At 41.8% G+C, this 21,605-nt stretch overlaps 2 protein-coding genes across 2 annotated transcripts in view; one reads left to right on the top strand and one right to left on the bottom strand.

Annotated features, from left to right (window-relative positions):
* Positions 1 to 3,936, top strand: part of fgfrl1a (fibroblast growth factor receptor like 1a) — a 63,603-nt gene extending 59,667 nt beyond the window's left edge. Inside the window, exons 5-7 of the mRNA XM_076103571.1 lie at positions 2,714 to 2,886; positions 2,987 to 3,167; positions 3,509 to 3,936. Coding sequence (XP_075959686.1) covers positions 2,714 to 2,886; positions 2,987 to 3,167; positions 3,509 to 3,936 — 782 coding nt within the window. The remainder of the gene's footprint in view (positions 1 to 2,713; positions 2,887 to 2,986; positions 3,168 to 3,508) is intronic.
* Positions 3,937 to 15,656: 11,720 nt separating this feature from the next.
* rnf212 (ring finger protein 212) lies at positions 15,657 to 21,227 on the bottom strand. The gene is made up of 12 exons (XM_076103013.1): positions 21,119 to 21,227; positions 20,452 to 20,513; positions 20,256 to 20,330; positions 20,025 to 20,081; positions 19,825 to 19,883; positions 19,656 to 19,715; positions 19,082 to 19,146; positions 18,385 to 18,445; positions 17,404 to 17,446; positions 17,145 to 17,199; positions 16,130 to 16,199; positions 15,657 to 15,801 (listed from the first exon to the last, which is right to left on the bottom strand). The coding sequence occupies exons 1-12, from the start codon at positions 21,225 to 21,227 to the stop codon at positions 15,657 to 15,659; spliced, it is 861 nt and encodes a 286-aa protein (XP_075959128.1).
* Positions 21,228 to 21,605: the final 378 nt, after the last annotated feature.

The raw sequence follows: 21,605 nt of genomic DNA, 5'->3' as shown, positions 1-21,605 counted from the left end.
AAGAAAGAAAGAAAACATACATGACTGACTTTAGAGGTTAAAAGCAGATTTGAATAGGTGAGTTTTAAGTGCAGTTTTGAAAGTGGCAAGTGACGAAGAATGTCTGAGGTGTTGGGGCAGGGAGTTCCAGAGGGAGGGGGCAGCAACGGAGAAGGCCCTGTCCCCCCAGGTCCGATGCTTGGACAGAGTAGGGGGGTAAGGAGGTTGGCGTCAGCAGATCTGAGGTTGCGGTTGGGAATGTGATGGTACAGGAGGTCCGAAAGGTATGAAGGGGCAAGGTTGTGGAGGGCTTTGTAGGTGATGAGGAGGAGCTTGAACTGGATTCTTTGCTGTATGGGGAGCCAGTGGAGGTTTTGAAGGACTGGGGTGATGTGGTCTCTGGTGCGGGAGTGGGTGAGCAGACGGGCAGCTGAGTTCTGGATGTATTGTAGTTTATTGATGATTTTGGTGGGTGAGCCGTACAGGATGCTGTTGCAGTAGTCCAGTCGAGAGGTGATGAAGGCGTGGATGAGTGTTTCAGCGGCTGCGGAGGAGAGGGAGGGACGGAGACGGGCGATGTTTTTGAGATGAAAGAAGGCGGTTTTTGTGATGTGATTGACGTGGCGTTCATATGAGAGAGTTTGATCGAAGATGACCCCGAGGTTACGGACATGTGTGGAGGCAGGAATTATTTTTTTATTGGCTATTTATTATCCATTGAATAATCCACTCAAACATTTAAGGGATTTAACATCCAAAACATGTTCCTGTACAAAGCTTTAATCTATGTGCAAACATGGCTGCATGTGCTGAGTTCACGTCGTGACACATCAGAAAGCACATTTTTGGAGTTGTGGTGCGGATATACGATACACCAGCAGGAATGTGTCTGACGAAAACAATAACACGCATTGTGTTGTACACAGTATGTGTTGTATTGTTTGACTGAGAGACCTGTAGGGTTTGAAATGAGTTTCCATTCTGACTCACAATACAGTGATTGTGTAGAATGTCTAAGATCGGATGATCTAGGACACCATGATTCACTTTTCAACTATAAGAAATGATTTGCTGACAAAGAGTGATGAGTATTTGCTTTAGATTGCTGCTTCTTTGGAAAGGACCTGAGATAAGATGTTAGTCTTGTTTTAAGAGTCAGTCATCTGTAGATTTCTCTTAAAACATTTAACATTTAATATAGATAGTCTTTAGAGAGATTATGGATTTGCAAATTTAAAACCACAGGGAGAAAAACTAAACGTGAATGTCCATTTTTTAGTTTTTAATGCTATAGATTCATTTAATCTAAAGTCTTTTAAGGTATTGTTGTTGGTTGCAAAGTAGAGCCACGGTGCCCTCGTGCACCAGTGTGCTGCTCTAATGAGCTGCACCAAGTATAGAAGTCCTGAATAACTTTCACTTCAGTGGCATTTATTGATCACCACCAGGCTCGTCGGCAAACACCAGTCGAGCGGGCGAGGAATCTTTCCAGTTTGGAGAGTGAGCCAGCTGCACTTGCTGTCTAAAAAAGGGTTGATTTCTCTCTGTTGAGAGCTGAATGTGTGCCGCGATGATTTGTGAGTGTTTTGTGAGGTATTAGGTTGTGTTGGACGGCTGCAAAAGCTGTTTTGACGCTGGATGATTTAACGTTAAGCTGTTTGGTAGAGTTGCGTGTGTGTGTGTGTGTGTGTGTGCACTGAAATATATGTGTTGAGAGCCTCAGACCAGCTCCGTTCTCGTTTACTCTCCACATCTGTTGTACATTAAAGTACAGCTGTAGTCTTTCCTGAGAGACACAAACAGAAAGGAAGTAAATCCAACCGCTGCTCGCGTCTGTCCAATGTGACATTTTCTCTATCAGTAGAGATTCACCCGGCTGTCAGTCATTCACAGTACATCATGGACATACTGTAATTCCTGAATATGATCATTTATCTCGTGGACATGGGTTTGCACTTGCTTGACGAGCACTCGAAGCATCCCTCTGGGATTCCAATAATTACGACATACATTAAATGCATTTATTTATTTGCTTTTTTTGCTTTTCTATTTAGATGTTAGCTGAGTTCTGGCCGTGTTGTTTGCATGTATGGTTTCTTTGCATTTCATTGTAGGCAGCCAGCTTACCAGATGTCTTTAGAACATGATGTGACGGCAACATTTTTTCAAGGTTTCGTCATTTACATAAAGCACCGTGAGCTCTCAGGAGAACAAAAAACAGTGCAGCCCTTTCTGTAACACCACAAATGCATTGGAAACAAAGAAAAGGAAGCCAGCACTGCAAAGTGTCTTAAGCATAGTTCTTCAGTAAAAACATACACCTGCTCTTATCTCGGGTTACGTTCTCGTGAGATCGTATTAGCAGATACTAAGAAGGAGACTATTGAATGTCGGCGGCAGGTGTGTTTATTCTGCTGTATAAACTGAGGAAGAAAGGGCAGGAGCTGAAGATAAGGCCTCTGTTTGTGTTTCTAGAGCAGAGAGGGAGGATGTGGTGCTGAATGCAGCAGATACTGTTCAAACAATGCTTGAAAAACATGTTATATGGTCACAGGGTTGTGGAGTTTCGTTCAGTTCAAATAAATTGAATAAGAAGAGCACATAGTATTTTCTCAGTGTTTTCTGATTACAGCTGAATTTGACAAAATACAACAATTTCTTCTATTCACACTTTGTCAACTGTGATGGAATTTGATATTAAATACACTGTCTGTGTATGTGTCTCTTTCTTCAGAGCGTACCAACTCTAAACCCATTCTGACTGGCACTCACCCTGTGAACACCACGGTGGACTACGGAGGAACCACGTCTTTCCAGTGTAAAGTCCGCAGTGACGTCAAGCCGGTTATTCAGTGGCTGAAAAGAGTCGAACCTGGTGACGAGAACAAGTTTAACTCCACCATAGAGGTACAAACACATGCACAGCTGCATCTTAACGTATTTTTTTTCCGAGGCGAATTGACCGAACCGATCATTAATATTGCACTTGGTATGGTTTTATTTAAAGGTTGGAGACCATCGCTTTGTGGTCCTGCCTACAGGGGAGGTGTGGTCTCGTCCCGACGGATCCTACCTCAACAAGCTGCTGATAACCAGAGCCAAGGAGGAGGATGCCGGCATGTACATCTGCCTGGGAGCCAATACTATGGGCTACAGCTTCAGGAGCGCCTACCTGACTGTGCTACCAGGTCAGAGGAAGCTAACATGCACGCATAGGGAGCTATAGTAACTAAACGTAATTCTCTGGTGTGATATACTGGAGAGGAAGATACTTGACCAGCAGGTTTGATTCGAAAAAATACTTTTGTTGCTGATACCATTTACATGAAAATATTAGACACTACCAAAACTAGCTTTCCTGAAGTCATCATAGTTGAGGTTGTTCAACATATTCTCATACAACGGTTCATTTTACGAAAAAAGTTATTCCTAATTTGACCAGCTGGTAACATGCTAGCTTACAACAACCAGCTGACTGCATCTTATTTCAGTCATTTTCTGTTCTTACTTTCTTCTCCTCTCTCCGCAGATCTGAAGCCCCAAATCAACGCTGTCCCCACGCCAACGTCCCCGAGCCTCCCCTGGCCCGTCATTATTGGGATACCCGCAGTTATCGCCTTCATCTTAGGCACCGTCCTCCTCTGGTTCTGCCAATCAAAACGCACCTGCTCCTCCTCCTCCTCTTCGTCCTCCTCCGCTCTTCCCGCTGCGCAGCGTCTGCCCGCGGCCAATCGCGACCGAGTCGGCCCGACGCTGCCTCCTCAGCCGGCCAACGGGGATAAAGATTGTCTCTCATACGAGGACTACGCCGCCCATCAGCAGCTGCTCCTGGCTCAGGGAGGCGCTGCGTTGGCTCCCAAGGTCTACCCGAAGATCTACACGGACATACACACGCACACGCATTCGCACGTGGACGGTAAAGTGCACCAGCACCAGCACATTCACTACCAGTGTTAGCGCGCCTCGGTGCTTCACATTCACATGAACATGTCCCTGTGCATGCAGACTCATTCACAACAGTCCATACAAGCTGCTGACAAACGCGAGAGACCGCGCGGATTCATATCCAGAAACACGGGGTCACACAACTCTTCCTCATTCTGCCGCAGCCACGTTATTGTGTGAACACAGACTTATTCAATGAAGAATGTAAAGAAAGAAGGCAAAGATTCTTATTTTTAGGCAAATCTGGAAGCCGATCCAGTGAAATCTATGAGAGAAAAACCCCAAAACATGTTTTATTCAAAGCTTTTTTGGAAGACAAAATCTTTTCTGTCCTTTTTTTTTTTTGCTCAAACGCTTCTTTTAGTACTTTGGACACAACCACAACCTCCTCAGTAACAGTACAAATAGCCTTCGCTACAAAGGCTCCAACTATAGCTACTCATGTATATATACGTTATAGAATACGATTATATGGCATTCAGCGAGCTACTTCATCCTGGGTGATCTATTAAGAGAAATATAGCATGTATGTATGTAATGTAATAGCTTCATTTCAGAGTATATCTCAGGCGTCAGCCCAACTGAGCCATAACAAACCCACAAATCAAGGCAAACAGTATCCACACACCCTCTGCAAAGGATTAAGACTGCTGGCTGTTTGCTTCTGCCGGGCCGCCAGCCGTTCTGATAAATGTCCAGCTGCTATCTGGGTACTGTGTGATGTCATACTGGGCTACTGAGTTCAGACTGCAAGGATCTCTCTCTCCGTAGATTGATTAGTGAAGCAGCTACAGTGCGATTTCTGCTACAAACGAGGAGATCCTCCAGACCGAGTACAGCTTGTGCCCTTTTTTACTTCCTGGAGAAAAAGGTGTCATTTCCTGTTTCACGTTCTCGCCTTTTCGACTTTGTTTGATGCTCGCTGACTTAAGAAGAGAGAGAGACGGAGGATGTCAGTTCTCCTCCATGTCATACGTTCAACCTCTTAAGCAAACAGCGCAAAGGGATCATCAACAATGCCTCGGTGTAAAGCGGTGCCTTCTAAGAATTGTTTCCAGATTCCATGGATCACTGTCGGATCATTGGATATGTCGCAGATTCTTGTTAATCTCTTGTGAGATTTAGAGGACATAAAAGAGAGGAATTTCATCTTAAACTCTTTGACTTTAAGTCCTCAAGTCTTCTTCCGAAAGCGCTGCACGATACGACCTAAGGCTCTGTTCTCCACACACGGTTTGGTACGAAGCAGAGGGACTCATCTGTTGTCTGGAGCTTTTACCTAAAGAGGTAAAGGTTTGGATTAAGGGCTTCTCACCTGCAGAGCTTTCTGTCAGCCGGATCAGGAAACTGGAAGATGCTGCATCAAAACATTTTAGATGCTGAAAAGGTAAAAGCTTTAAACTGACACAGATATCGGTATCACAAACATTTAAAGACGTATATTCTACAAAAAGTGATGTTAATTACTACAGCAGTACCTGCTGACCAGCTACAAGTACATCAACTGTTCTCAGTGCTGTATAATGACAAAACATTAATAATAACTTGATATATACAAAGATATGTCCGGGTTATTTAAATCTGAATGTTTTAATTCACTCATCGGCAGATTTCCTACTAATTCTATTGACAACCTAAAGAGATGTTTTAAATAATGAGATGGATTTTAAGCATGTTCGCTGTATGTGATTACAGTTTGGTCTCATGTTAATGCCATTTCAAAGCCCTCACATGTGTTTTCGATTCATATTTCCTTTACTCTCACTAGTTTTGTTGCATCTTTTAGAATGGGGCAACTGAAACGGTCATAGTTCTTATTAAATCATTGGGTTTGGTCGACTTCCCAGCATCGCTCCTCCTGGCTTCATCCTGAGCAGAGGTCCAATCAGCCAGATTAAGTGAAAACACCTGTGTGGGTGTTCAGCGCCTTTGATTTGTAAACAGGGAGGTCACCTGCAGCTGTTATGAGTGAAGCAATTAGTAGACTGTATAAATGATCCTGGAGAAAGCCGGTTTCAAAGCCAACATAAGGGCTAGCTGGAGAGAGTGGATATGAAGTTATGGTCAGCGAGGTGGTTATAAGACCCACAACCAAAAGGTGAGAGGGATCCACAAAACCTCAAAGATCATGATGATCAAGTTTTTAGCCTTTAAAATGTGTTTCCACTCGCACTAAAATCTAAAGATTACTTATAAAAATGCAACAACTAAAGCATCAAATCATCTGCAGAACTGGTGAAATAGAGTATATTGTTTTTTATAGTAGGATAGTCTGCTGGGTTTTGGAGACGTACTGATTCCCACCTTCTCTTGTTACCTGGTTTGTTCATGTATTTGAATGATCCGTTAGTAGTTCTGTCGTTGAATCACTGCGGTTTCACTTCTCCTGGTAGACGAATCAAACCTAATTGGAAATCTGCCCCAACAAACTGTTTCAGTTGAAAGCCAGTCACAACTGACCTTCTCTCAGGCGTCCATCTTGTTCTTCCTTTGTGCGCATGAATGGAACCACTATATAGAAATGAAAGATCAGCTGTTTAACATTACAGCACTCTCACGCCATGTGACGTAACGTAATGGTTGAAACAGTGGGGCGACTCCCTCCAGAGATATATAAAACATAAAAAGATCGCAAATGTAAATGTGAAATATGAAAGAAGCCGTTGGCTCGTTATGCCGTCGATTGCACAACTGTTTCTCTCTGCAGACCTTCGACGGGACGAAATACAACAGTGAGAACTTTACAAGTGTGTGTTTTAACAAGCATGTGACAGGAAGTGATATATTGAAATCACCTGGTAACTTAAGTTGCACATGTGGTCGTTCTTAAGCATGGGTTGTTGCACATAAATGTTTAAACTCAAGTCGGAAAATGCACGAGAATATACATATGGATACTTCCTCTATGCACAACTACTATTCAAGCCTTTCCAAACTTTCTGTCATTGCATATTTTGCATCATTTTTATTTTGTTTCAAACCCGTCAAGTTCTTTGTATTATTTCACTTTCTGAATGAGGAGACTTTTAATAAGGTGCAGCCTATAAAACATGCCCCCTTCAGATCAGATGAGCCACACACACACACACACACACACACACACACACACACACACACACACAGAGACATATTCAACTAACATGTGCATCTCAAACCATCACAACAGCCTGTGACCTTGTTCTTTCCTGTACAACAATTTAAATACATACAGATGCATATAAAAATACATCAGATCACAAAGAATAACATATATCAAAAATGATTTCCTCGCCAGAAACGATATGAATATAGGTCTTGAAATGTGGCATTAGTAGCTTTCCCTCTGACATGTTTTTCTTGTCCTCCCATCTTTTCTGTTTTGAAACATCTGTTGTCGAAGTCGCCCTGAACAGCTGGAGTGTCCTTTTGTTTTTCATTTTTGCTTCTAATGTTGGAGTTGTGGAAAAGTTTCCGAGCAGTTACACTTTCCTCAACCAGCGCTGTGTTTTTCTGTGAAAACTGTCGTTGCCTTTCAGTTCTCTTTTTTTCACCTGTTTTACAAGTGGAACCCAGCGTAGTTTTATTGTGTCAAAGCTAATCGACTGCCAGTAGACTGTGTATCACCACTAGCATGTACATGGAACCACATTAGTGTTGGAAATATAGTCAGCGTTGGATCATTTAGACTGTTTAGGTCCAAACAGTAGCTCGGGCAACACATTGGCCCTCTAAACATTATCAATACGAAATTGTCTCAAGATTCAAAAAATAAATTGTGTTTCTAATTTATTTTCTTTTTAAACATGTTTTATTTTCATATAATTGGGCATTATACTGCATGAGTGGATTTTGTGTTATATAAGTAATAAGCTATGTAGCAAATACCATGTTCATGTCATTGTAAGATACTGTATTTATGCGTACGGACGGAATATACGAAATTTTATCGATAATCTTTGTATCGACAATCTTGTACAGTCTATTGTCATTTAGGTTAAAAATGTTGTTTTTCCCATTGTAATCATTTTATTGGTGCCATTAAAAAAGTTAAATCTACACGTTACAGTCTTTGTCCTTAAAGGTTGAATCTAATCAAAGCAGGACGGGGCATTTTAACAGTATTTGCAAGACAAGATATTTATTCCTGAGTATCTATCAATCAATTTTCTGCCTGTTTTTGACGCATCACAGAAAGAGATTCCAGTCCAGTACAATATACCTCTCAGTGCCGTGGGAATGTTTTTAAGTGAGTGCCCTCTAAATAGTTTCAGCCCTTCGATTGTGAGAACTGCAGCCGGCGATTCATCTGTCAACATGTTCGTCTGGAGGGATGACGGATGGACGAGCGGTGCGTGCAGACGGAGGGTGTGAAGGCCCAGCATCTCGCTCTGCCCCTCTGACTCATTTAGGGAAAGAAGACGGTGAAAGAAAAGCCTGCTGAAAGGACGGGGCACTGCAAACAGGGTGGAGGTGGACACAGGGCAGGACAAGGGAGCAGAATAAGATGATAATAAACAGCTTAAAGCAGTACTCTGCAGAGTCTCCAGGCTTTTAGCAACATGTTACGTGCACCTTTCCAGTCCTTCGACTTGATGAAGTTGTAGGTGGTGCTAGAGTCGGTCTGTTGAGCAGTTGTGGCTGTCAGCGCAGGCATCATCTTTACTTCTGACTTGGCTCTTTGACCTCCAACAAACACGTTAAAGCAGTTTTAATTACTTTTTTTTTTTGGGCCACTTGGGGGCAGCAGAACAAGCTGTAAACACAAAAAGAGCAATACGTACATTTTATTAAAAAGTTGATGTGGCTAAAAAAACAGTTGCCTATTTAGGAGTCGAGTCTGTGCTCAAATGTGCTCGGTTTCCACCAACGTGTGAGGAACATATCCGACTCTTCAGCTGCTAAATGTTCCAGCTACTCGCTAACTGTCTGATCTTGACTTGATGGTCCAGTCAGAGAGACTGAGAGCAGATGACACAAAGTTGACGGTATTTTAAAAACCTGAACGTTTCAGGGCCTTTGAGCCAACATTTGGGGCTGGAGCGTCTGGAAACAGGGTTAACCCAAAACAGTAAAGTTGCAGGAAACATACTGAAAACAATGCACAGAAAGATGCTAAAACGCTGGATTCAGTAAATGATGGGTGGCTGCAGGCATTATTTTATATGGCAATGGCGTATAGCTTTATTTAAACATCACTTTTCAGAACAAAAAAGTAAAAGACCGTTACATTAAAAGTCTGTTGAAAGAGTTATTTAGGAGCTAAATTAAACTTCTCCACTTCTCTTTTCAATTTCTTTGCCTTGTTTCCCCACTTTTCATTTTAATTGAATCGGACATCACATACAACGGACCGGACCCTTTCCCCCCCTCATGTATTGGATGTTTTGACCGACATAGGATCATTAATATGGAAACACTGTTTAAAAACGTTGTGGATTGTAAAGTTGAAGATTGAAATCAGGGGTTTATGAGCCTGGGGGAAGGAAAAGAAAGCCTGAATAAATTCAGAGGAGCGAAATCCCTCACAGGAATTTGTGGTTTTGATGTTGTTGCAAAGTCAACAGTTACTCATGACTACATGATATAACCCAGGGATTTACAAATCCTGGATCCGCTGGATTTCCTTACATCTGGTAAATAGCAGAGGTTGTGTAGGATTTAAAGCTGTGACAGACGTACTACATTTGTGTTTGTGTGAGTGAAAACTGTCCAGATAAAAGAAACTGTACGAGGCAAATATGTGACTTTCCCTGTTTGTTTCCATCCTTGGCATTCGACTTTCATTCTTTCCTTATCTCAAAGATTATAGCCTGCTTCTCCTGCTTTCTTCTGTTCCCCCTGTGAATTTGATTGACTTGAAGAGTCGAGGGGGAGGAGGACAGTCAGAGGAGGAAAAGATGAAGAGAAGCAGGGAGGAGGAGGATGACACAGAGCTGAGCCGCTGACAGATGTGATGAGAAAATGGAGAGATCAGTGAAGAGTGTGGAAGTGTCGAATGAAACGGGAAAGAGATGTGCAGAAACAGGAACGGAGGAGAAAATGTCACAGAGGCCCGATAACTTCTTCATTTGTCATTTGGATCCTTGGATGAAATTCATTATTTATTGATTTTTCTTTCTTTTTTTCTTTCTCGGAATAAATAACAATCTTTTAAATAATCTAACAATGCAGTAACTTTCATTTCATTTAGCACACTGTGTTTCTCTGTCACCTTTGTTTAACCAGGCGAGAGTCTCATTGAGATCATACGTTTTCCCTCGAGGTCAAAGCCCAGAAGTCAACACACAGTAGAAATGTCAATAAACACGTGAAATATCAGGCCACGTGTCCTGTTACACAAACAAGCAGCGATTATCCTCCTAAAACATTCATGAAGTCTCAAGCGACCATCCAAATGAGTTAGAAAACAATAATAAAAGACATTGTGGACCAATCCACAAGGTAACCTGAGTGTAATGTCACAAGGTGTGTTATTTGATTATAAAGTGTGTTCTGCTCTTCACAGGCCACGCTGTTTAAAGAGAACCTTTACAACTATTCAGAACTGCGGCTTTTATTTTATATATCAATATAAACCCATTTTAAGTGAAGTGTTTCAATTTGTCCACTGAGATTTTAAAGTACGGTTGAGTGAGTTTAATGAAATCGGTTGTGTGAATCAGGAAACTTTATGACTTTGGCTTGTGGCATCAAAAGTCCTGAGTTTGCATTTCTTATTTATAACGTAAAGGTAATGGAGGTTTGATGGTAATTTGAAGAAAACCTGAAGGATAAGAACCAACAAGACTTTGTTTACGCTATACAGTATATTTGAGGTTCTGTATAAAAAATTTATACAAACAGCAGTGAATGAAAACATATACGCTGTCTTTTCAGGATTCTATGTGACGATGTAAATGGATGTGAATCCATCACAGAAATCCTCAAACTGTTCAGTCTTAAAGGTGAATCTTGAGCTCTTGAGATCCACATCAATCCTGTCGTGTGAAAAGTCACGATCGCTTTATTCTACAGAATTGAAATGCATTCTGGGGGCTGTTTTGGTTGAAATACAGACATTTATTTAGTTTAACCTTCATATTTTTTGATCTGATAAGCCTCTTTCACACTAGAGTTCCAGTGGGATGTTGATGGTTTAGTACATATTATATATTCAGTCAATGGAGATATCATGTCAGAAAAATGTTCTCGTTGTTTTGCAGAGATCTGTTCAACTCAAAAGAGGATCAGTAAAATAGGTTCCTACATTTTTTTTAATAAAGGAAAAATAGCGACAGAAAAAAAGAGGATGAAAGTCTGTGTCAGTGTCGTACATTTTCACTGAAACTTTTTGTGAATGGAACTTTTAACCTTTTGGAGTGTGTGGTTTTGAAGGCCTTTGGGGTTCAGTGTGTATGACGGCTGGCTGAGCAGGAGGCTGTGAGGACATTCCTGAGCTGTCGAGATGGAGGATGGACCCTTTGTTGGGTTAAAGTCACTGTTTTGTTTTGTTCTTCTTCTGACATAAACCTTCTGTCAACATCACTAGTGTCATATAGCAATTAGAGGCTAGAAAATGTAGGTTTTGCAAGTCCAGTTGTTGCAGTGAGTCAGTGAGCATACTATTGAAGGAAGTAAGGCATCACAATAATGGGTGAAGGTTTGCTCCTCTCTATTGCAGCCGTCCTCCGACCAATAAGATGGCTGCATTCTGACCAAATCCTGTCCATTGCCAGAGCAAATGTTTAGTCCTCTAGACCTTGAGGTCTTGCAGGACCTTTTGCTCACTCTCGGAGGGCCCTGGTGTGCGGTTGGCTGGTTAAAAGGGTGTGAACCCATGGAGGAGATTCCTGGGCGCTTGAGTCAACAGCAGCTGTGGTTGGTGATGAAGAGAAGCTGTCCAAAGAGCTTTTTTTTTGTTTTTTTACCAGCAACTGCCTTTTCACTGTGAAAGGACGGCTCAGGTGAATGGAGTCAGTGACCATGAAGGGCTCAAACACACAGACACGCACCTGGGGGAAAAGACATGCACACATCTACTCATCGGAACCTGAAAGATACCTCTACACACACACACACACATACACACACAACTGAGAGTGCATATGCAACATGTGCACATGGAAGTTAGATGCGCACACACACACACACACACACATACACAGATGGGAACAACGCAGACACCTGGCTGGCATTGTTGAGGCTCTGTTCTGTTTGCATACCTCTCCCTCTCTCCACTCATCCTCCACACAGCCACAAAGCCGCCATTAAAACTAGGAAAACAAAAACACAAGAAACGAGGCTAAAAGGGGGCAACAGGCGGCTTCCATCCTTCTTCCACCCATCCCTCCCTTCCATCCTTCCTCCCTTTCTCTGTCTCTGTGTACCAAATGTTTACCTTCCCCCCGTGAAAAGAGAGGGATGGTGGACAGTCAGGGTGAGAAAAGAAAGAAATCTGGCAGAGGGGAAGGGAGCCAAGGCCTTTAAAGTCTGCCACAGAGCCGTGACAAAAGCCTCCTAATCTTGGTGTTGTCTTTCGGCCCCTTTTTCTCCCCGCACATCCTGCCAAGTGTGTCTCTCTTTCTGTCTGTGTGTGGTGTGTGTGTGTGTGTGTCTGTGTGTAAGACAGAAAAAGAGAGGAAGAAAGTCAGAGTCAGTGTGTGTTATGCAAGCAACTGTGTGTGTGTGTGTGCATTTGTTTGAGAAAGTAGTAAAGAAGGCAAGACAAGTTGGTGTGTGAAAAGAGATTGTGTGTGATAAGGAAGTCTGTGTGTGTGTGTGTGTGTGTGTGTGTGTGTGTGTGTGTGTGTGTGACAGGAAAGGAATCTTTCCACAGCCGTGCTGACATCACTCAAGCATGCATGGGACAGTTGGAGGAGGCCGGGCCCCTTCAAAGGCAACAGCCTGCCTGCCTTCACATGTGGGATGGCTGTGTGTATGTGTGTGTGTGTGTGTGTGTGTGTGTGTGTGTGTGTGTGTGTGTGTGTGTGTGTGTGCATACTGAGTAGAATACGAGTGGTCCAGGTCACCCATCCTCACCTGTTCTTCTTTGACTCATAAACCGCCCTCAATTCCGCTCTCCTGCTAAATTGCAACAAAACTGCCTGCCCAAAACTGCCTGCCTGCCAACAATTCCTCGATGTCATCCTTTTCACCCTGTTCAAAAGCAGCAGATGTGAACAGACGTGTGTGTGTGTGTGTGTGTGTGTCTGTGTCTGTGTGTCCCTTCCTCATCCTGTGATCCCTATCAGAGGCAGCTGTGGTCCAAAGGCCTTCACACACAGCAGAGGAATGCATGCTGGAGCTATCATGATGTAAACTCGGCTGAGATAGACTACAGTGCCACCTAAAGGCCGATCGACTTCACGTCTAGTCAGTGCAGCGCACAGCAACTCCAATTTACTTCCATATTTTCTATAAAGTATTTCACTCTGCCAGCTGCAAACGGAATGATTTGTACTCGTGAAAATTAAATGTCACCTAGGGCTGGGTGATATGCCTAAAATTAATATAAATAACAGTATATTTTGTGATATCAATGTACAATATATTATGATAGAGGAAATGTACGCAACACTATAAAGTGGTGAAACCCTGTTCCACTGTTATGAATAAAAACAATTTGTATTTTGTTTAGATTTCTAAAAATGTATATATTAATTAATTTAAGTGACAGTTGTTTTGTAAAATTGTGACACAGCAAAACAATTTTCATTATATTATAATATAATACCATACCATATCATATAGATTGTTTAATTTTCATAGGTTTTTTAATCTACGAGAGGACCCCCTGTTGAAGACCTCTGATCTCGACCATTAACTATAATTGATCTACGTGAGATGTATTTGGTTTATTGTGGATCCGCAAACTGGTTCAAAAGAGAATACTAAAAGCACAGAGACATATGTGCTTAAAAACCTCACATTATAATACAGATTTGGTTTCACAGTATACAAATATGTTAAAATGAATCCAAATGTGTGTGTTTTCTGGGTACATTTTGAATCTTCATTAGTGGTTATACACTGTAAGCCTACACAGGAACACTCTCTGTGGACCTCAGACAGACAAATAGCTCCAGTGTGAAATCATTTAGTTCATGCTGCGTCTTGCCGAGAGGGGATTACACTTACAGCACCAAAAGGTACAAGAGTGAAATACTGAGTGACAAAGTGTGAAATCTGGATCAGATTAAGAGAGAAGCCTCTCTTTCACACACACACGGATGGAGATGGAGGGACCGAGAGGGAGGGAGGGGGGGTGGACAAGCTGTGGGAACATGCTGCTGAATAATTACTACTGACATCAGAATAGTTTTCTTTAGCTCTCTGAAGTGGCAGGGCTCATTTGTACGGCCTGGAGGCATGCAGAGGTGTGTGTGAGAGAGAGAGAGAGAGAGAGAGAGAGAGAGAGAGAGAGAGAGAGAGAGAGAGAGAGAGAGAGTGTGTGTGCAGAGGGCTAAGAAAGAGAGGAAGAGAGATAACGAGGGAGAAGAGATGTCTTGAGAATGGTGTGACTATTTCAAAAGAAAAGTGCAACACTTGTGTTGCACTTTTACAGAGCAAGAGATGACCCTCTGTGTGTGTGTGTGTGTGTGTGTGTGTGTGTGTGTGTGTGTGTGTGTGTGTGGGCATAAGGGAGAGATGAATCTGATTTAGTCCTCTCCCTGTCAGAGTGTGACACCATGACAGCTTAGTCTGCCCCAGGGAGCCATTTCTCTCTAAGTGGACCTTAAAAAACAGGAAACGACTTCAAATCCCAGTAGAGCACAGAGGAGGATCAGGCCTACTGATTCTGTACAATACCCTTTAACTTCACACACACTCACACACTCACTCACACACACACGATGGTTAGTGCCTGAATATAGCGTGTACAAACCCAGGACACACCACACACACACAGTCACACCTGAGCCCTTTTCAATAGACACCATTCAACACCCTGACAACCGGGGACAATAGAGGCAAAAGCGCGGGTCGACAAAGACAGGATCGACCTGTCTGAACACATCTGGCCGTCCTCGCCACCCGCTTCACCGCATCAGCTTTTCCTTGTGATGACTTCAGGTGATATCATGTTTCTATATGGCTACACTTTGCTTTTGCCTTCACTTGCAGCTGTTTTGTAACAAGATTGGAGGGTGAAATCACGAGTCGTGTTACTGCAGTGACGAGCAGCGGGCCGGGAGAGCGGAGACTGTATCGTTGAAGGGAAGTCGACTCCATCGCTGCCTGAAGGGTTTTCTTGATGTCACTGCAGCGTTTTGTCTGTCAACCTTGAAGGCCTTGTTGAATCCAATAAATGGACGTATTTTTCCGCCAACGTAATCCCAGTTTATCTTTGTAAATTGAACAGGTGCTGGCGCAGCAGAGTGAGCACGGCATCAAATTGTGCCTTCGGCGAGCAGCTTGTAAGGCTCTGTGGGTTGAGGCCTGCTGGTCTCTCTGCTGGATTAGTGAAAGTACTTCACTTTGAAAAACAACACGGCTAAACAACTCCAACTCTAGTGGACGACGTGACCTGTTGACAACATGACACCAGATCCTGTGCACCATGTTTCATTCATAAAGCACACCAGACTCATTATTTCATCACTTTAATTGAAAGTATGATGCAAGCCGAATACATTTCATTTCACCTGTGAATCCAGGGTTGTTAAAACAACACACAAACTCTTTGGTGGCTTATTTATGGCTGTGAGAGACATAGACAGCTCTATACACACATCAGTGGCCTGGTGTATTTCCTCTGAAGGCTTCGTGACAGTTTACGTGTGTGTTTGATTGGGAGGAGGGCTGACCAGGGAGGACATGTTGTGTCTGAAGGCAGAGAGAGGTTTGAAGAAGGGAGACTTCCATCCAGAGCTCTGGCCGTATGAAATATGTTGGGTCATCGGAGATCCTTGAAAACGACTGGGGGAGGAGAGGAGAGGACAGGAGAGGAGAGGACATGAAAGGAGAGGAGAGGACATGAGAGGAGAGGAAAGGAGAGGACATAAGAGGAGAAGAGAGGACATAAGAGGAGAGGAGAGGAAAAGAGAGTTAATATACAATTCATTAAAATTATCCAGATGCATTTGCAGCCTCTTGTTAGACTCACAATCAGTCAAACAAGTTGCTCACACTGGAAACGTCGAGTTGATTATCTTAGAATATGTAAAAAAGAGTATGTATGTAAAAACCACTAAATCTCCATTATTCTGATGTCATCATGACGTCTTTACTGAATGAAATGAGTCACCTGACTGTGGCCGAGCGAGCTGAATGGTTGGCCAACATGTTGTGGTTGGACGACCTGTGAGGAATGGTGCCTAAACAAAACAGCAGAAGATCCAACGTTAATCTTTAACACAGCTCATACAGATATAATAACTCATAATGGTTGTAAAATGCCTGAGATATCTCTGGGTCATTATAGGCTCATGTGCTTCTTCTACCATCACATTCTGCAAGATAAATGGGTGAATCATCCCACACACACACACACACACACACACATTTAGATGTTGCTAACCAACAGGGCAAACCACCCACCACATGCACACAATCCTCTGCTACAGAGAGCTTTATAATGAAAATGGCACACGACATCCTTATCTAGCAATAACAATACATTTAATTGTCTGTGCCCAATAAATCTGCTACTGCTGGTTATTATGATATAATTATAATATTATGATTTCCTTCAATACAATAATTGTCTAAGCAAAAGCGCGCACAGATTTAGTGAGGATCCGCATAATCCGATTAACATGTGACGGCTGTCATCTAATTTATCTGCCACAATGGAGGTGAAATCCTTTTAGGAACTAAATAACATAATCAAAGAGAATGAGCTCAGCAGGTGTAATCCTAAACATAACAACAGCCAACATCTGTATTGGCTTAATCCCTGTGGGTGGTCAACCGTGGAGTCCATAACCACCGAACAAGATGGTTTTGTCAGGTGATTAAAGTGCAATTATGTCTGTGTCAACGTAACATCTTCTTTATACATATGCAACCTTAGATGCATACCTCTGGCAGACAGGATTTATTGTGCTGTATCCTTGGCAGCATAACATATGGGATCAGTGCTTGGAGTCAACCACCTGAGCGTGAATTTACCGGTATAATGAGTTATACAGAGTCATGGCACAGATAAATCACTGAAGCAGATCAAAAGGTTATGAGCTAAATTTGACACGGAAAAAAACGTCTTCCTATAGTGAGTACCAAAAACTAAAGTTTTACGACCAGCAGAGCAAAGCTCGTACCCATTCGTCCATCTTGTGGAGGACTGATTAAGGACAGTCTGGGGACGGTGTTAGGCTGAAAGACAGAGACACACAGAGAGAAAAAGCACGAATCATGACTTTGAAATAGCTTGATCTTCAATGCTTTTATTCTATTTGGACTGAAGTCACGAAGTTAATGAAGAAGAGGCTATATAATCCTGACGGCTCTCATACGTTACATTACACAAACTGTGAAGCAGAAATGGAGGCTGACTGCAGGTGAAATAGTGACGCTTACTTTTCTGAACAGACTCCTTTCATCCACGTCCATGTTTTCAGTGCTGCAAGACATGAGAGCACGCTTCATTAGTCCTGTTGGTGTCACTTGGCTGAGCACTGCAGTGGAGCCTGAACCTTTTATTTTTATTTTTTATAAACGAACCGAATGGCTGAATGTAACGTCAGAGTTTCATTCCAAAGACAGATATTCACTTTTACTTTTTAGGAGAGAGCACAAACACATTCCCCCACAAACTTGCACATCATTTCAGTTGTATATGATTCAGGAACATTCTGCGTTGAAGAGTTTTCTAAACAGATTTGTTGGTTTTGAGGAAGAATATATATTGAGACTAGTATTAGATGGTTGTTTATCCAACATTGTATATCAAACTTGCTTGTTTATTTGTTGAAAACATCATACATTTCACCGAAACAACTCGAGAACAACTGTAAAACATACATTTTTAATTAAATTCAGCAACTAAAATCTAAATATTTTGAAAAAAATGCCTGTTAAAATGCCTTTTAAATAATCAAATTACTTTTTAAATGAAATGTCCCTGCAGGCATGGCGGTAATGCTGAAAATGGGGTTAATATCCGCTGTCCATCATCTACTCACTCAGTAAAATAATCTAAAGTGGATAAAAAAACATTTGTACTTTTAAACACAAGCAGACAATCAGTCCTGTGTCAACGGTGTCTCGGAAACCCAACAGGGAATCCTGACTAAACCCGAGCTAAGCTCAGCTTTCTCAGGTGTGTGTGTGTGTGTGTCTGTGTAGATAACCGCAGGGCACGGCAAAGCTACACTGCAGCTAAAGCTAACATAAGACGCCGGGGCTGAGCTCAGGATATAGCTTGTTCGCACTGTGAAATACCTCCTACATTCTCTCTCTTATGGTGAGGCAGTAATGAAGTGCAGAGCAAAGAGAAACACGAGGGGAAGAGATGCTCAGAGATACGGTGTGAACAGTTAGGCAGGGGCCGATACTCACATATTAGTCGTTGAGGAGTGTCTTGAGAGGGACATGGGGGAGTTATACTGGATCTGTAGGACTGATACCAAACAAGAGAAACAACATTAACAACCACCAAACTCTATTAATGATGATTAGACATTAGTGGTCATACTGGGAATGTATGAAAATACACGGGTCAGTGATATGACCACAATGTGATCCAGTTTCATGCTCAGTCAGCGGCCTAATTTGTCTTTTTTCTTACTGGTATTCATAAAAGAGTTTTGTAGAACAAGTAGTAGTCTTGATTGGTGCAGTTTTTGAAATGTAATCTTTTTGTATTAGTAATACTTGTCTAGTCTCAAAATACCTTTTTTATTATCTCCAACTTGCCTCTTTTTCTTAGCCCACAGTGAGTGTTTTTTGTCGTCTCTGGCTGCAGTAATACTCAGTTTTAGTAAATAATGCAACATTTTTGGTAAACTTACATTACTTTCTTTACCTATCACATTTCAACATGTTCTTAATCTGAAGGACTGTATTGAGTGATTGAAGTTATGACACATCTTACTATGAACAACTGTAAGACAACATGAAGAATACTGAAAAGGAATTTTTCTGTGTTTTTGGACACTTGGACTCGACTGCAGCCCCGCTGTGAGTAGAGTCCAATATAACACTGTCTGCAATCACCAATACAAAAGTGACACAAAATGATGAAATTGTTTTTTACCTGATTTTTGTCCATGCGGAGTGTAGGAACTGTGGCTCATCTGCGGCACCAATGACACTTTGGCACTGAGTGAAACAGTAGTAAACTTGTTTAATCAGCTGATCAGACGTAGCTGCTAATAACGTAGTTGTCGGTTTGAATCCTGGAATGAGAGAAGTTGAGGACTCTTCTTCCTTCAAGCTGCGTTTCAGCCAGACAAATGATTTTTATATCAGAATTTAGGTTTTAGGAGTTTTTTCTTCCAGTATTTACACCTTTGGGTTGTGTTTTACAGAATGTTTAAAAAGGACTTAGCTGCAGTACTGATGTAGACGTGCCAGAAGTGACACCTAGTGAGCAGAGAGGAATAACAGCCAGCTGGTTGTAAAAACTTCAGAGGCTAAAGTGCTGCCAAACTCAGAGAGGCCATTTCATTTCAAATCATTACAGGTTTTAATACCTCCAGAGATCATTTAGGCCAGTTTGATGCTGGAAAGAGCGTCTACAGAATGGGAAACATAAGCCAAATGCTTAATAGCAAACACTTTGGAAAATTAATTTGTCAGGATATATAAGGATCTACTCTATGCTGTACCTCTGATGCTGAAGAGAGTTTTCCAGCTTAGAGATGTAGGCACTCTGTTCATTCAGCTTCCTTTTAAAGGGGACAAAATCAAAATAAATAACAAAGGCACCCACATTTTTATGAACTGCAGTTTAGAAATAAGTATGAAAGTGCACTATAAACTTATGGTTTATCTTACTTTGCCATCTGCTGCATTTCTTGCTTCATCTTGACTAAAACCTCTTCTAAATTCTCATTCTGCAATTGATAAAATGGTTGTTGATGCAGTTGTATGGCAGGTATGACTACATTATACTGTAAGTAGTGTTTATATCTATTTATATTCATATAAACATATATTTATATAAACTACATGGCAGCAATGCAGATGTCTCTCACCCTTTGCTGGTAGTAACTCAGCAGTCTCTTTTGATGTCTTGCCTGGAACTTTATAACCTAAGAAAAAGGAGGAAACAGCAAGTCTATATAAATATATTGCATATATATATATATATATATATTGCATATATAACTTAAATCATCTTGAACTGGCTGAGACAGACTGAACTGATATAAGAACAGCTAACCAGACTTTTCAATATTTTATGATGAGATTGAAAATGACCACACTTTGCTGATTTCCGTGATGTGTTTGGTTGCCACAGAGTTGATGTCGGAGAACAGAGCCTTCACCTCGGAACTGCTCTGAAACAAAGACATTTCACACGACTGTGATGAGAGTAGGTCTGTAAAATGATACCAGACAGTCGGCGATAAAGTGTGACGTTGTCCCACACAGCCATTCAATGAGAAGAAGGATGCTTACTTTGTCAGACAGAGGGGATACTTGGCATTTGGCGCTGCATATCAAACACTTGCCTGGTTTACCTGAATGAAAAGTTGCAAATATATATGGCCAAAATTAAAAGACGACATACATCCAATACAGGAACTGAACAAAAAAGGATTCTTAAAGCGCTTACGAGACCCAAAATGGATTAATGTAACCCCTGGGTTTAACTCTGGAAGCTAGCCCAGAGCCCAGAAAATATAATTAAACTCTTGAGAGTTTGGCTTTGACATTAGACCCATCAGGGACACATCCCAGGCTTGTGAATATGTTTAGAGGCTCCCAAAGTGGGTTAAAGGGACTTCCAGGAGTGTATTTCAAGATTCCCCACATCAACAATGTTGATGAATAGTGTAATTTCACACTTATTACATTTAAATATATGACTGGATCTGAGATTTTACTCCCTCTGCTGTTATACAGCAATGGACAAGAACAATATTAAACCCAGTGTGACCATAAATACCGTTGAGTAACATTACACCTGGTGTAAAAGTGAGTCATCAGCTCTGCAATATCCCTTGACTTCCAACAGATGTCCCTGTTTAATCACACTTTAAACCTGCCTGCAGACATGGCGCTGAACCATTAAAACACATCCAAACAAACAGTCACAACAGTGATTTGTTTTGTATCTTTGTACCTTTTTGATAACAGACACTGCAGATGACATGGCCACAGGTCGTGACAGCCAGTTTTCTGTCGGCACTGGGAGAAAGGAAGCAGGAGTTGCAGCAGACCCAGTAAGACATCTGAAGACCTGCAAGAACACGAGGTTAGCTTCAAGTTAAGCTAACTCGTTGTAGCTTAGCAGGGGTAGTTGGGTATGTTGTGTTAGCATATGTTGGCTAACAGCTGCCACCTTCATTGAGCCTTTAAACCCGTTTCTGTATTCATGTTAAGTTCAAGACAACTTTATAACTCGGCTCACCTCGTTTTACAGTAACGTTAAGCACATTTTTTTTTATTACTGTATAGGATATCCCGCTGCTAGTGAAGCTAACCGCTATCTACGTTAGCTAGGTAGCTAAATAACGGATCTGTGAGAGTTCTGAAGAGTAACGTTATGAGCCGCTCTTTTAATCTGTTTTAACTCATGTTGAAACTATAAACCGTTATTAAACTACAGG

The sequence above is a fragment of the Anarhichas minor genome, unplaced genomic scaffold (genome assembly GCF_050575085.1).
Source record: "Anarhichas minor isolate MPS153535 unplaced genomic scaffold, ASM5057508v1 ptg000028l, whole genome shotgun sequence".
Taxonomy (NCBI): domain Eukaryota; kingdom Metazoa; phylum Chordata; class Actinopteri; order Perciformes; family Anarhichadidae; genus Anarhichas; species Anarhichas minor.
Note: the sequence above shows the minus strand (reverse complement) of the source record. Positions and strands in the feature narration are given on the sequence as shown.

Coding starts and splice junctions, on each gene's coding strand:
- rnf212 (XM_076103013.1), bottom strand. CDS start 21,227: ATGTCTTACTGGGTCTGCTGCAACTCCTGCTTCCTTTCTCCCAGTGCC. Junction 19,147..19,655: donor AACTCTCTTCAGCATCAGAG/GTACAGCATAGA, acceptor TGTTTCACTCAG/TGCCAAAGTGTCATTGGTGC. Junction 16,200..17,144: donor TCCACAAGATGGACGAATGG/GTACGAGCTTTG, acceptor TGTTTTGTTTAG/GCACCATTCCTCACAGGTCG.